Below are 15640 nucleotides of genomic sequence, written 5' to 3'. Positions count from 1 at the left end.
ATTCTCCTGTATACTAAAATATGTATAGTAAAGAAGAATATGCTGGGAAGCAAATTGCTAAGAGGACTTAGGGATGTGAAAAACAACTGTATAGGCTCTCTCTATATGTAGAAAGATGCAAGTGGTTGGTGTTTTTGGATTATATGAAGAAGAAGTCTATAACGGGATAATCTGCCGATTGAAATCCATACTTATATTGGAAGGTCTGGCATCTGGCATGAAATACTCAGCATTTAAACATATGAATCCAAATCAGTGTGTTAAAATATAATGCTGCAGTCCAAGAAGCTTACTTGGTCAAAGTATCAACATCTTGGACCAACATATTGGAAGAATGCAATATATAATTTCTGCTACTTCCTACCCTTATAACTCTTATTCTTAAAACAGGTTAAGCTTAACACCATTGCAACATCTCATTAGGAGGGATGATTGCACTGCCCTGAAATTGGGGCTCGACTTTTCTTTGGAACTATAGGTTGGCATACTAATTCACACCTCCACCGATACTGACTGTTAATCAAATAATTACTTTTTTAGCCTAGTTTACCTTCATTATATCTATGCAAGATTCATTGCAAGAAGTTACATACAGAACATGATGAAAACAAAACAACCCCAAACACAAAGCATCAGGACTATTCTTTTGATCTCATGCAATCTCATAGTAATGTTCATTTCTTTGTTGATTTTTTTTTTTTTTTTTTTTGGGTAAGTAAATTCTAACTAAATATTTACATGTATGAAGATGATTCGTTTCTTTGTTGGGTTCCTATTGGGTACTCTACCATCCCTACAATATGAATATGATAGAGAAGAATGCAATTAAAAGATATGTTGATCTTAAATGAGGAGAAGTTTCAACTCTGTATGTTAACTGAATAAGTTCATTATGTTTCCCAAACTTTTTGAACACAAAAATGGTAGTTTCATATAGTTATAACCTTGGATGTCATAGAATCCAAGGTTTTTTTTTTTTTTTTTTAATTACAAAGGAGTTCCAATCTGTGTTTCATTTAAAAAAATCTTGCCAAGAACATAGACTTCTACTTAAAAGCTACCAAAGAATTGAAATGCGTCTTTGGTAAGTGAATATCTTTTGAATGTATGAGTCCCACAGCATGTTTACATGCACCATCAACCCATCATATAGAAGGTTTGAGATTGGTCCATTTCAGTGTCTGCAATATCACACTTTCTTTCTATGCAATTCAAATTTGGAACTGAACTGCATTTGCTGGACTAGGCATTTAGATTAGCAGAAACTGAAAGCCATTCTTTAAAAGAACAGCAATAGGTGGTGAACTGGCTCACCTTTGAACATGAACTTAAACATTAGATATCAAAAAGCTGAGTCCACCACGTGTTGTTCCAACCCTAGATCTATGCTGCATAGCATTTCACTGATTCAAACATTTAGCTTCTTGGATATATTAGTAGAATTGTTTATGGATGCGTGGTAATTATGCATGCATAAGACGCGACCATTTCTTCCATTTTGCTTTACATTTAAGTAAATGGAGAAGGAAGAAAGGGTGGATAGAATTGCATATAAATGATAGGTACTGCAGGTTCCATACCTTATGCCATTTAAAACCATCCTTAATTGTCATAATTGAAAATTCTAATTCTAGTCATCTAAAGTTATACATGGGGTTGAGGTGCACAAAATAGGAGTTTCATGGTTGAGTTGGCAAATGAAGAAATTTTAGTCACATTATGTTTAATGGAATGTGTAGATGAATTAATGTTAATGTTGATTTATGTTATAATTGTTCACTTTAATTATTAATCACTCTGTTTTACGCAGACAATTTGCTTGTCAATTTTCAAAAATTGAAACCAAAAATCAGCAGAATGGATCTCCAAGAAGTCCAAAAAAAAGTTGAATCAATATTGACTTACACATAGTAACAATACAAATGGATTACAAAAACTAGCCACACAAAAGCAAATGCAATCACCACACAATCAAAATGAATACTTCATCACGAACTTGAGCTTCTTTAGAATGTTGATTGAAGTTGATCAATGACTGTCTTGTCCACCTGGAAAGCCTTTGCAAGAACATCACCAGAGATAGATGGATTTGATCCAAACACAGAATTGGCGACAGTGATAATACCAGGATTCTGGCTGCTCAAAGCAGAGAGCGAAACAGCATTTCCGTTTCCCACATTTCTTTGGAAGTGAGGAAGTCCTACTGGGAAGACAAACACATCACCCTTTTGAAGGACTTTTGAGACGAACCGGTTTTCTGGATTGGAGGCCACAAAACCAACCTCAAGGCTGCCTTCTAATACTGTCAGTACCCGTTGGCACGAGGATGCATGTGAGGAGGAATAAGACCCCATGGTGCATAGTCTAAGTGTGCCAAAGCGATGCCAAGGGTGTTCAGGCCAGGTAATTGTGCCACTGTAACGGGTGTCACCTTAGAGCCAAGGGGGTTCGAGGTGTTGCCAACAAGATGGAGGCCACTGAAGGAGAAATGATTAGCTTGAACAAGCTTAGAGTCCATGCAGGCAAGGCCATTAACTCTTACTGTAAAGTTGCACAAAACAAATGAGAAACAAATGTCAAATATAAGGCAAATATGAAAATGAATGACATATAATGCAATATATAGCTGACAAAAAGGTCGAACATTTTAGTAAGTTATAAAGATGTGACAACCTGAACTAGAAGGATCAGCAACACAGAAATCCTACAAAGGGCTAGGCTCAAAGGCAAATGACAGAGTGCAAGTGATAGCCAGCAAAGTTAATAGCAGATTGTTATTTGCCATTTTACTCTGCCTGATTCTTCTGTACTAATATACTTGTAGTAAAGAAGAGGAAGCTGCAAAGAAAATTGCTAAGAGGACCGGGGATGTGCAAAAAAACTATATGTGCCCTCGCTATATATAGAAGATTGAAGTGGTTGGTGTTTTTGGATTATATGAAGAAGAAGTCTATAACCAGATAATCTGCCAACTGAAATCCAGACTTATATCAGAAGGTTTGGCACCTTTAAGCCTAGCTGGCCTACATAAAATACTCCAACGCTGATTTTTTAAACCTATCAATTCAGTTCAGTGTTTTAAAATATGATGCTGCAGTCCAAGAAACTTGGTCAGAATATCAACATCTTGGACCAACATATTGGAAGAATGCAATATATAATTTCTGCAGGCTTAACACCATTGTATAGTTACTAGGAGCATCTCATTAAGAGGGAAATTATCCTGACCTTATTTGTGATGTCTGTGTATTTATTGTGTGTGTGTGTAGTGTAATATAAAAGTAAAAGAAAAATAATTTAATGGTGGGGCCCACAAGGCACTTTAGAAAAGGGTCAAGACCATAAAGTTGGTCTCATTTTCCTGATTCCCTTTCTCTCTCTTCGTGCATCTCTCTCTCAACCCGTAAGCTCATTTTTCTCTTATTTTTTGGTTTCAACTTTGAGGTTAGATTTCTCACTCATTTCTTGTTGGAATTAGGTTCCGTTTGAGGCAAAACGAAGCTCGTGTCAAGCTCTATACATCCATACCATCAATTTCCAGTTTTGAGTCTTACTTGGAGCTCGAATTTGAGGACCAATTTTCTAAGGTTTTGGTGCAATCTTGAGGTAGGGGCCCTTAATTCATGAAATCTTGTACCTTAGTGAGTTAATTGTCTCTAATTGTTGTTTAATTTGATTAGTTGTTTAAAATCTAGAGAATTGTTGATATGTATGCATATATGTTAGTTGTGTGACTATATTTGTTGATTGTTCTATGTGAAGCATGTTTAGTACTTGATTATATATGTTCATTGTGCTAGAACTTGTTATGTATAAGCATGTTATGACTTTCTTGATTATTCTTGCGAATTATGCCATGTTGCTTAAATTGGATAAAGTATGGAATGATGAACTTGTGTATGTCATTGAGGTATTCATGCATTAACATTGGGCAGGAAAAGGGAAAGAATTGATTTACTTCAAAAAGGGGAAATTTCGGGAAAGTGTTTTTGATGAAATGATTTTATGCGAAATCCGGTCGCTGCGGGGTTACCAATGGGCCGGAGGTTAATATAGCCTAGAGGGGACTAGGGAGTCGCCCTAGTGTGGTTGAGCTAGCTGGGCCCCATAATGATGCCACGGGGTTATCAAGGGTCAGGGACACTAGCCAATCCTCCTCTCGTGTCGCGGCGGGGTTACCAAAGGGCGGGCTGTATTAACGTTTGAAAGTGATGGTTTTGAGAATGAAAATAGGGAGTGTCATTGACATGCATTGCATTTCATTGCATTGCATTGCATTATTTATAATTGGAATTGAATTGTATGTTATATTTGATCCCCTATGTTGTATGATCCCTATCTCCCATTGGCCTATGCTTTGCTTGAATTCACAAGGACACAAGATTTGTGTCTTAAGTGTCTCTGCTGAGCTATATGCTCACCCCTATATCTATATTTTTTTTTTCAGGTCTTGGAAAAGAACCGGTGGACGACAATCCACCCCAACTTTGAAAGTTGCTAGAGGAGCATTTTCCTTGTTATTTTGTAATAGACTACTCATTTGTTCATCCCTCATTTTTTGTAAAATTTCAAAGGTGTAATGATGTAAATTTCTTTTGAAGAACCATGATCATGTAATACACTTATGATACTTGATGACATATGGGATACGAACTTGATGATATGTAACTTGTTGATGAATGGAAGGATAATCCTAACTTGAAGCATTGTCTAGATTAGTAGGTTGTATCATTATCTTTTGTTGCCGTGAATTCGGAAATTAGTTGCATGACAGGTTAAATATGCATTTAAACAGGTTGCGGTAGGTTCATTTTTAGGGGAGGTTATGCCGAATTTTTTTAAAAAAAAAATTCTTGGCATTAGTTTTGGGATCTTTACAAATTTGGTATCAGAGCAAAGGTTCGAAAACCTTTAGGACGACGGGTAGAGGCCTACATAGAGTCGCATGGGATGTTGTTTGTATTGTTTACTTGACTACTTGCTACGTGGTATCTTATTTAAATGAGCATGCTTAACTGCCTATGTGCTTACTTGTTTATGTTAAAATGTTTTTTGCATAGTCCTACATGCTAAGTGTTGTACGGTATTAATTCTTGTTGAGTCATCCACAGTGGACCTTAGTGTCATGTTTCTGAATCGTTTTCTCGTTTTATAGCACGATGTCACGGCGTGAGGAACCTAGAGAAGTTGGCCCTAGGCCAACAAGGGGCGATGTTGGTGAGAGCTCTAGCTCCAATCCGGTGGAGCCAGTTGATGAGAACATGCTTCTTAGGGACTTGATTCCCCCAAGAGCTGTTCCCCCAAGAAGAGAGAATGTTGAAACACCTGTACCCGTAGAAGTGGGTGAAGGTTCTGTGGCACTAGAGTTGAATCGATTGTTGCAAAATGCCGTGAGAGCAACTATTGTTGCTCAGCCGCAGTTGGTACCACAACCTACGGTTCGAGTTGAGGAGACTCCAGCTCATAAGCGTCTCAAGATCATTAAGGGGTTTTCTCAGCTGATGCCGGTTATGTTTGAGGGCAGTGCGGACCCAATGGTAGCCGACAACTACATGGATCAAGTCGAAACTCAGTTGACCTCAATGGATGTGACAAAGGATCACTTGAAGATCATCCTAGCAACTTACAAGTTTGCTATGGATGCCAAGGTTTGGTGGAAGTCGATCACTAACCAGTATAAGATTGAAGAGATGAGTTGGGACAGGTTCAAGGAACTGTTTTATGAGAAGTACTTTCCGTTTTCCAAAAGATGGGAGTTACAAGACCAGTTTCATAATCTTATTCAAGGGAACATGTCAGTGGCGGAGTATGAGAACAAGTTCACCTCACTCTCCCGTTTTGCTCCAGAAGTGGTGAGAGATGAAGCTAACAAGACTCGGAAGTTTGTCTCGGGTCTTAATGATCGAATGAGGCCGTTGTTCACGGCACAGTTTATTAAGGTTTACTCTGAAGTAGTGGAAAGGGCTTTGATGCTGGAGGCTGACAATAGAGAGAAGGATGCAAGAAGAGAGCAATTGAAGCAAAAGAGGGGTGCAGGGCCATCCTCAGAGGGATCTTCTTGGAAAAGGAATAAGGGCAGTCCATCTCAGTTTCAGGGGCAACAGTCTACAAGATCTGCTCCTACCACTCCTATGCCAGCTGGACCTGACAGGAGTGCAGTTGTTTGTTATCAGTGTCAGCAGCCCGGACATTACAAGTCCAGTTGTCCGATGAGATCGTCTTCAGTTTCGTCAGCTCCGAAGGCTTGTTATGGGTGTGGCCAGCATGGTCACTTGATTCGTGATTGTCCGGGTCAGAGAGCAGGCACCATTAGTGGCAGAGGGTCACAGCAGAGGCCGTCACAATCGGCTACAGTTCAGTCAGGTTTCAGACCACCACCACCACAGCCTACTATGTCTTCACAGGGTTCACGATCAGTTAGGAGTGATACTCCTACTATGTCAGTGCAGCAGTCAGGTGTTCAGGTTGGCAGTCCTCAGGCACAGGTACCACAGGGACGTGTTTTTGCACTGGCACAGACCGATGCATCTTCTGGACCGTCAGTTCTTCGAGGTATATTTCCAATGTTTGGTTGTTGGGCCCGTGTTTTGTTTGACTCTGGTGCATCTCATTCTTTCATTTCATCATCATTTGCACTTGCATCGGGGTTAGAGGTTAGTTTCATGGATCGGGCGTTATGTGTTGATACGCCAGTTGGGGTTTCAGTGTTATTGAGCCGAGTTGTGCGGGATTGCTCCATTGTGATAGCCGGGCGGACCTTTGTGTTTGACCTTATCCTCCTGGAGATGACTAGCTTTGATGTCATTCTCGGGATGGATTGGTTGGCTTCATTTCATGCCACGATCGACTGTTACAGATGAAGGGTTACAGTTTGCACTCCCGAGGGAAACTGTTTCTTTTTCGTGGGAGATCGGAGTGATTCCCACATTTCATCGTTTTATGGAGTTCGTAGACGAAGTCATGGTGATTATTTCTTAGCTAGTCTTCTAGCCGAAGAAGATGATGTCGTGGAAGAAGTTTATCCGGCGATTGTTTGTGACTTCTTGGATGTTTTTCCAGAAGATTTGACAGAGTTGCCTCCACACCGAGAAGTGGAGTTCACTATTGATTTGATGCATGGTATTGCGCCGATTTCTATGGCACCAGTTGAATTGGAAGAATTGAAGAGGCAGCTTGATGATTTGAGGATGAAAGGTTTCATCCGACCGAGTGCGTCACCGTAGGGTGCACCGGTCTTGTTTGCTAAGAAGAAAGATGGTTCGTTGAGGTTGTGCATTGATTATCGGAAGTTGAATCATGCCACCATCAAGAACAAGTATCCTTTGCCAAGGATAGATGATTTATTTGATCAGTTGAGGGGAGCCAGTTGTTTCTCGAAGATTGACTTGAGGTCTGGCTATTATCAGTTGCGGGTTAGGGATGAGGATATCCCGAAGACAGCATTCCGTACACGGTATGGACACTATGAGTTCCTTGTTATGCCTTTTGGCTCGACTAATGCGCCAGCGGCATTCATGGACTTGATGAACCGCGTCTTTCACGATTACTTGGACCAGTTTGTGGTAGTTTTCGTGGATGACATTCTTGTGTACTCACGGACTCGGGAAGATCACGAGGTCCATTTGAGTATTGTTTTACAGATTTTGCGGGAGCACCGATTGTATGCCAAATACGAGAAATGTGAGTTTTGGCTACAGGAGGTGAAGTTTTTGGGGCATGTTGTTTCAGAAGGTGGAGTATCAGTTGATCCATCAAAGGTTGAAGCAGTTTTGACTTGGGAGCGACCCAAGAATGTGTTTGAGATCCGCAGTTTCCTTGGTTTAGCGGGTTACTATCGGAGATTTGTGAAGGATTTCTCCCGTTTGGCAGCTCCTATGACCCGTTTGACCCGGAAAGGGGTCAAGTTTGTCTGGAATGAGGCCTGTGATTCATCTTTTCAGGAGTTGAAGACGAGATTGACTACAGCTCCAGTGTTGGTGATACCTGAGCGTGGCTTGGGTTATGTAATCTATTGTGATGCTTCACGTGACGGGTTGGGATATGTGTTGATGCAGGATGGTAAAGTAGTGGCTTATGGGTCTCGACAGTTGAAGACTCACGAGTACAACTACCCTACTCATGACCTGGAGTTAGCGGCAGTTGTATTTGCCTTGAAGTGTTGGAGACATTACTTGTATGGTGAGAGATTCGAGGTATTTTCAGATCACAAAAGTCTCAAGTACCTTTTCTCCCAAAAGGACTTGAACAACAGACAGAGGTGATGGGTCGAATTCTTGGAGGACTACAATTTTGACTTGCAGTATCATCCGGGCAAGGTGAATATGGTAGCGGATGCTTTAATCCGGAAATCTCGTGGAACTTTGGCCAGTTTAGCTATTCGGAAGTGGAAGATGCTTGAAGATCTGGCAGAGATAGGATTACAGTGTTGTGATGATGATGCTTGCAGTGAGTCGGCATTCTTATTTAGTCTTGTGGCTCAGCCTACTCTTGTTGTACGAGTGATTGAGTCACAGAGACAGGACCCGGACTTAGATGCCATCCACGCTTTGATCTCTAGTGGTGAGACAGTGAAAGATTGGGTCTTGCATGTAGATGGGGGTCTACGGTTCAGGGGTTTGTTGGTGGTTCCCACATGTTGTCGTGAGGACGTCCTACGGGAGTTTCACACTTCCCGCTTTGCAGTTCATCCAGGTGGTACTAAAATGTATCACAATTTGAGACGTCAGTATTGGTGGAGCGGGATGAAGAATGATGTTGCACAGTTTGTGGCTAGATGCCTTACCTGTCAGCAGGTGAAGGCCGAGCATCAGAGGCCAGCAGGTTTGTTGCAACCATTACCTGTAGCGCAATGGAAATGGGAGCATATTGCTATGGATTTTGTGACAGGTTTTCCAAGGTCAAGAAGGGGCAATGAGGCCGTATGGGTCATCATTGACAGATTGACCAAGACGGCTCACTTTTTGCTTATTAAGGCAACAGATGATGCAGAAAAGCTTGGTGTTCTTTATGTGAAGGAGATTGTAAGGTTGCATGGAGTTCCTGTAACCATTGTGTCAGATAGGGATGCTAAGTTCACTTCGAAGTTCTGGGAAGGACTTTAAGTAGCGTTTGGTTTAGCGTTGCATCTTAGTACGGCATTCCATCCACAGACGGACGGTCAGTCGGAGCGTACTATCCAGATTTTGGAGGATATACTTCGGGTATGTGTGCTTGACTTGGGTGGTAGTTGGGAGGATCACCTTCCACTTATTGAGTTTGCCTACAACAACAGTTATCAAGCGAGTATCCAGATGGCTCCATTTGAGGCGTTGTATGGTAGACCTTGTAGGTCTCCTGTTTGTTGGACTGAGGTAGGTGAGACAGCCGCCTTAGGACCCGACATTGTACTCGAGACTACTGAGAAGATTAAGTTGATAAGACAGAGGTTACTTACAGCTCAGAGCCGACAGAAGAGCTATGCGGATAAGCGGAGACGACCGTTATCCTTTGAGGTGGGAGACCACGTTTTTCTACGGGTTTCTCCACGGAAGGGATTGATGAGATTCGGAAAAAGTGGCAAGTTGTCGCCACGATTTATTGGACCGTTTGAGATTTTGGACCGAGTAGGAGAGGTTGCCTACAGGCTTGCTTTGCCACCACAGTTGGATAGGGTCCACAATGTTTTCCATGTATCGATGTTACGGAAGTACGAACCGGATCCATCTCACATTTTGAGTTGGGTAGATGTGGACATTGATGAGGATGTTTCCTACGAGGAAGGATTAGTTTAGATTCTTGACACACAACAGAAGGTGTTGAGGAACAAGACGATACCAATGGTGAAAGTCCTTTGGAGACACCACGGAGTCGAGGAAGCTACTTGGGAGCTCGAACAGAAGGTTCGGTCCAAGTACCCAGCGTTGTTTTCTTCTTCAGGTATGTCTTGATTTCGGGGACGAAATCCTTATAAGTTGGGGAGAATGTGATGTCTGTGTATTTATTGTGTGTGTGTAGTGTAATATAAAAGTAAAAGAAAAATAATTTAATGGTGGGGCCCACAAGGCACTTTAGAAAAGGGTCAAGACCATAAAGTTGGTCTCATTTTCCTGATTCCCTTTCTCTCTCTTCGTGCATCTCTCTCTCAACCCGTAAGCTCATTTTTCTCTTATTTTTTGGTTTCAACTTTGAGGTTAGATTTCTCACTCATTTCTTGTTGGAATTAGGTTCCGTTTGAGGCAAAACGAAGCTCGTGTCAAGCTCTATACATCCATACCATCAATTTCCAGTTTTGAGTCTTCCTTGGAGCTCGAATTTGAGGACCAATTTTCTAGGGTTTTGGTGCAATCTTGAGGTAGGGGCCCTTAATTCATGAAATCTTGTACCTTAGTGAGTTAATTGCCTCTAATTGTTGTTTAATTTGATTAATTGTTTAAAATCTAGAGAATTGTTGATATGTATGCATATATGTTAGTTGTGTGACTATATTTGTTGATTGTTCTATGTGAAGCATGTTTAGGACTTGATTATATATGTTCATTGTGCTAGAACTTGTTATGTATAAGCATGTTATGACTTTCTTGATTATTCTTGCGAATTATGCCATGTTGCTTAAATTAGATAAAGTATGGAATGATGAACTTGTGTATGTCATTGAGGTATTCATGCATTAACATTGGGCAGGAAAAGGGAAAGAATTGATTTACTTCAAAAAGGGGAAATTTCGGGAAAGTGTTTTTTATGAAATGATTTTATGCGAAACCCGGTCACTGCGGGGTTACCAACGGGCCGGAGGTTAATATAGCCTAGAGGGGACTAGGGAGTCGCCCTAATGTGGTTGAGCTAGCTGGGCCCCATAATGACGCCGCGGGGTTACCAAGGGTCAGGGACACTAGCCAATCCTCCTCTCGTGTTGCGGCGGGGTTACCAAAGGGCGGGCTGTATTAACGTTTGAAAGTGATGGTTTTGAGAATGAAAATGGGGAGTGTCATTGACATGCATTGCATTTCATTGCATTGCATTGCATTGTTTATAATTGGAATTGAATTGTATGTTATATTTGATCCCCTATGTTGTATGATCCCTATCTCCCATTGGCCTATGCTTTGCTTGAATTCACAAGGACACAAGATTTGTGTCTTAAGTGTCTCTGCTGAGCTATATGCTCACCCCTATATCTCTATATTTTTTTTCAGGTCTTGGAAAAGAACCGGTGGACGACAATCCACCCTAACTTTGAAAGTTGCTAGAGGAGCATTTTCCTTGTTATTTTGTAATAGACTACTCCTTTGTTCATCCCTCATTTTTTGTAAAATTCCAAAGGTGTAATGATGTAAAATTCTTTTGAAGAACCATGATCATGTAATACACTTATGATACTTGATGACATATGGGATACGAACTTGATGATATGTAACTTGTTGATGAATGGAAGGATAATCCTAACTTGAAGCATTGTCTAGATTAGTAGGTTGTATCATTATCTTTTGTTGCCGTGAATTCGATCGGAAATTAGTTGCATGACAGGTTAAATATGCATTTAAACAGGTTGCGGTAGGTCCATTTTTAAGGGAGGTTATGCCGAATTTTTTTTTTAAAAAAATTCTTGGCATTAGTTTTGGGATCGTTACATTATTGGTCCAGGATCACAAATAACTTGGATATATATATATATATATATATATATATATATATATATTTGTGGAACTATTGCCACAAAGGTCTTCTCATAGGTTGGCATACTATTTTCTGCCTCTACGCATGGATTAGGTCTTAATAGAACATGCCAAAGAATAAGAATGTTGTTGTCTGACCAATGATAGCACCGTTCTATCTTGCTTCGAAAATATTTTACTTCTAAAGCAGTGAAAAACTATCATGTTATGTCAATGAAAAAGATAAAAAAAAAAAAAAAAAAAAATTATAAAAATTAAAAAAAAAAATCTTTTTCTACACAGATCACAAGTGCGATAACAACTAATCTTCCCCATCATGACAGATAATTTATTGTTTATATTAGATCTCAAATCAGGCTTTTCTGATTGTCTGTTTGATCATACTTAATGAATTCACTGATTTGTGGAACCTGTAGGCTTTAGATAATACAAACTTGCCCAAACATATGCTTTTGTATCTCTATTCTTAACATACGATGCCATTGAATCTTCAAAATAAAACAACCAGTCCACTTTAGCACTTAAAAAGTAGCTTAATAGATAGAACTTGTTACAATGACATACACAAAATGGAAAAACCTCTTCCACTGAAACTTCAAAACGATTTTGAAGCATTAAAAAAATCATGTAATTGTATCTGTTTCTGACTGCATGTCAAAAAGCTTTGAATTTTGTCCATTTCTCGGCTGTTCTTGTGAGAGGTCTGACACGAGATCTTAGGAATGGTTCACTGCAGAAATGACTACCATAAGGCTACAAATATTTTCTTGCAGAGAGATTGGAGTGCTTGGTTCACAAGTACATGTCTTAAGGATTGTCTGATAAGTGCTATTTTCTTGACATGCTTCTCAATGATTTAAGAAGCTTCAAGAGACTGAGGTTTAGACAGGTAAAGGGTTGCCAATTAAGTCGAGTACTGTATTGTTTACAACTTTAGGATGCCTCGAGTTATTTGAATATTAATCTCTTCCAAAGAGCCAAGAGAGGTTCCTTATATGTTTTTGGAAAGGAGAGAAACTTGAGCTGTTGTGTATAGAATTCAAGAGAAGAAATACTCTTTGACAGCACAGGTAGCTCTTCAGTGATGTACTGCAGTCACATTATTGAATTATATGAATTGCTTTGATATTTATATTATCATTGTTCGCATTATTAAGTACTCTTCAAACTTTATCCAAAACCACATAATTTCTTCGTGGCAAGCTTACGTACTAAATTTCTGATTGAAGACAATCATTATACTCTTATCCACTTGGAATGCCTTTGCAAGAACATTGTCAGCAATTGATGGGTTTGATCCAAAAGCAGCTTCTGAGATGGTGATGGCACCAGGGTTCTGGCACTTATCCACTTGAATCATGTGAATTGTTATGTTAATCTGTATTATAATTCTTCAAAATCTCATATATAAAGACCTAAAATCAAAAACATTGATCTAAAGAAATTTCAAAGCATGGAGAAATCAATATTAAATATATAGCCTAATAGAGCACCTATTTTGAAAAATAATACAAAAATATGAAAATCTTTAGAAGAAGCTTAGTATAATTCCAAGAGATTTAAAGGGATCTTCATTTTTAACTTGCACATAGTAAAAATACAAAAATGCATTACAAAAGCAAATGCAATCACCACACATTCAAAATGAATTCTTCATCATGAACTTGAGCTTCTTTAGAATGTTGATTGAAGTTGATCAATGACTTTCTTGTCCACCTGGAAAGCCTTTGCAAGAACATCACCAGAGATGGATGGATTTGATCCAAACACAGAATTGGCAACAGTGATAATACCGGGATTCTGGCTGCTCAAAGCAGAGAGTGAAACAGCATTTTCATATCCCACATTTCTTTGGAAGTGAGGAAGTCCTACTGGGAAGACAAACACATCACCCTTTTGAAGGACTTTTGAGATGAACCGGTTTTCTGGATTGGAGGCCACAAAACCAACGTCAAGGCTGCCTTCCAATACTGTCAGTACCTCCGTGGCGCGAGGGTGCATGTGAGGAGGAATAAGACCCCATGGCGCATAGTCTAAGCGTGCCAAAGCGATGCCAAGGGTGTTGAGGCCAGGTAATTGTGCCACTGTAACGGGTGTCACCCTAGAACCAAGGGGGTTCGAGGTGTTGCCAACAAGATGGAGGCCACTGAAGGAGAAATGACTAGCTTGAACAAGCTTAGAGTCCATGCAGGCAAGGCCATTAACTCTTGCTGTAAAGTTGCACCAAAAAAAAATTTGAGAAACAAATACCAAATAGACTTCAATTGGATATAAGGCAAATATGAAAATGAATACTACATAATGCAAGATACAGCTGACAGAAAGTTAAAACATGTTAATAAGAAATAATTATGTCACAACCTGAACTTGTAGTATCTGCAACACAGAAATCCTGCAAAGGGCTAGGCTCAAAGGCAACTGACAGAGTGTAAGTGATAGCTAGCAAAGTTAATAGCAGAATGTGACTTGCCATTTTTACACTGCAAGTAATTATAGCAAATAAGTTAATACTAGAAATCAGATTTCTGAGAGGACTTGTGGATGTGTTACCAAAGCTCTATATGATCTCTATATATAGAAGGGAAGTGGATGGCATTCAAATTTAAAAATGAAGAAAAAGTCTTTAACAGGATAAACTGCCTGCTGAAACCACACACACACATATCAAAAGATCCGGCAAGTTCAAATCCTAGGCGGCATAAAAACATTCACTAATTCTAATATGGTAAACATACGAATCCAAAATATTGCAAAATATTGCATCATATAGTTTCTGCAACTTCCACACAATTATATGTTGCCATTTGGCACAAACTTAACTATTTTCCACCACCAGTTTCGGATTTAACTAAGTTACGAAGTCACACACCACTATATTGTTTTGGAATATCTTGGTACTTTCCATTGAAACAACCAGTGGCTTGTGGTATCGTTCGGCTGCAACTGCTTGGCAGCCCCCCATATGGTCTGTCCTGATCTCATCCAATTCACATTTTTGGGGTTAACAGGTATAGTGCTTTGAATTAGTAAGTGATACCTCAGTATAACAACCACATTTTTTAATAGATATTACAAGCTTTTTAGAAAGATTAAAAGGATTATGCATCCCAAGCTTTGATATTGACTTGCACACAATTAATTAAAACTTCATAAAAAGGGCAGATAACAGCACATTCATTGCCAATTTGCCCCACAAACAAAATGAAACTATTCATGGCTCAATCCTTCTTGCTTAATTGCACTTGGAGAATAACATTATTAACTACCATTTTTTTTATTATTATTTATTTATCTAAGAGTTAAACAGCAGTACAATCATGAACAGCTAACTCCCAAAGACTAGTAGGAAAATCACAATCTCAAGTCATCCATTCCGTTCTTCTCATAATAATTTGATTCCATGTGAGCAAGTTTATTAGCCTCTCTTCCCACCCAACTCAAATAAAATTGGGGATGCTGATTCGAAAGAAATCGAATATCCCCCTTCAGGCCTTCACTATTATAATAGAGGTAGGCTGCATTGAAGATTCAGTAACAAGAAGACAATCCCTTCCAATGACAACATCTTGAGGATTCCATTTGATAGCCCATTTAATTGATTGCTAGCAACTAAGGCTTCTGCAAATAAAGCCTAGGCCACCTCAGAGAAGAAACACACAGCTGGTTTAGGCAGCTAAGGTTGACAGCAACATGGAATTCCAGAATCAAATTCTGGTTTTAGAGGATTAAATGCGATAACGGCTGCAAGCTAGTTCAAATCTCAGTCATGAAAAAGTAAGTTGTATGCCTAATTCATTTTGTGAACATTAAAGGAAATGTATATTGTTGCTATAACCTTCTTTTCCAAGCCTTTATAGAATAATGTACATCAAACCAGTATAACATATTGATTTCATCCTAAATAATATCTTCCTAATATTTTAGTCTTGCCACAAAAGCATCACAAACCCATTAAGGTGCACCATATGTGTGTGTGTTCTGCATGCCTA

The 15640-nt window shown here is 39.5% G+C and overlaps 1 protein-coding gene, 1 long non-coding RNA gene and 1 pseudogene across 2 annotated transcripts; 1 reads left to right on the top strand and 2 right to left on the bottom strand.

Annotated features, from left to right (window-relative positions):
• Nucleotides 1-2006: 2006 nt before the first annotated feature.
• On the bottom strand, nt 2007-2785 carry LOC132315713 (putative germin-like protein 2-1; annotated as a pseudogene).
• Nucleotides 2786-9953: 7168 nt separating this feature from the next.
• On the top strand, nt 9954-11407 carry LOC132315660 (uncharacterized). The gene is made up of 3 exons (XR_009483764.1): nt 9954-10127; nt 10203-10330; nt 11172-11407. It is a non-coding gene; the product is annotated as an uncharacterized LOC132315660 (long non-coding RNA).
• Nucleotides 11408-13325: 1918 nt separating this feature from the next.
• LOC132315567 (putative germin-like protein 2-1) lies at nt 13326-14124 on the bottom strand. Its single transcript, XM_059813932.1, has 2 exons — nt 14013-14124; nt 13326-13861 (listed from the first exon to the last, which is right to left on the bottom strand). Exons 1-2 carry the CDS (start codon nt 14122-14124, stop codon nt 13326-13328), a joined length of 648 nt encoding a protein of 215 aa, XP_059669915.1.
• Between the last annotated feature and the right edge of the window lie 1516 nt (nt 14125-15640).

The sequence above is a fragment of the Cornus florida genome, unplaced genomic scaffold (genome assembly GCF_030987335.1).
Source record: "Cornus florida cultivar Cherokee Brave unplaced genomic scaffold, ASM3098733v1 CherokeeBrave_3.0.0_Hap2_Chr01, whole genome shotgun sequence".
Classification (NCBI taxonomy): Eukaryota; Viridiplantae; Streptophyta; class Magnoliopsida; order Cornales; family Cornaceae; genus Cornus; species Cornus florida.
This window is presented reverse-complemented; position numbering and strand designations above follow the sequence as displayed.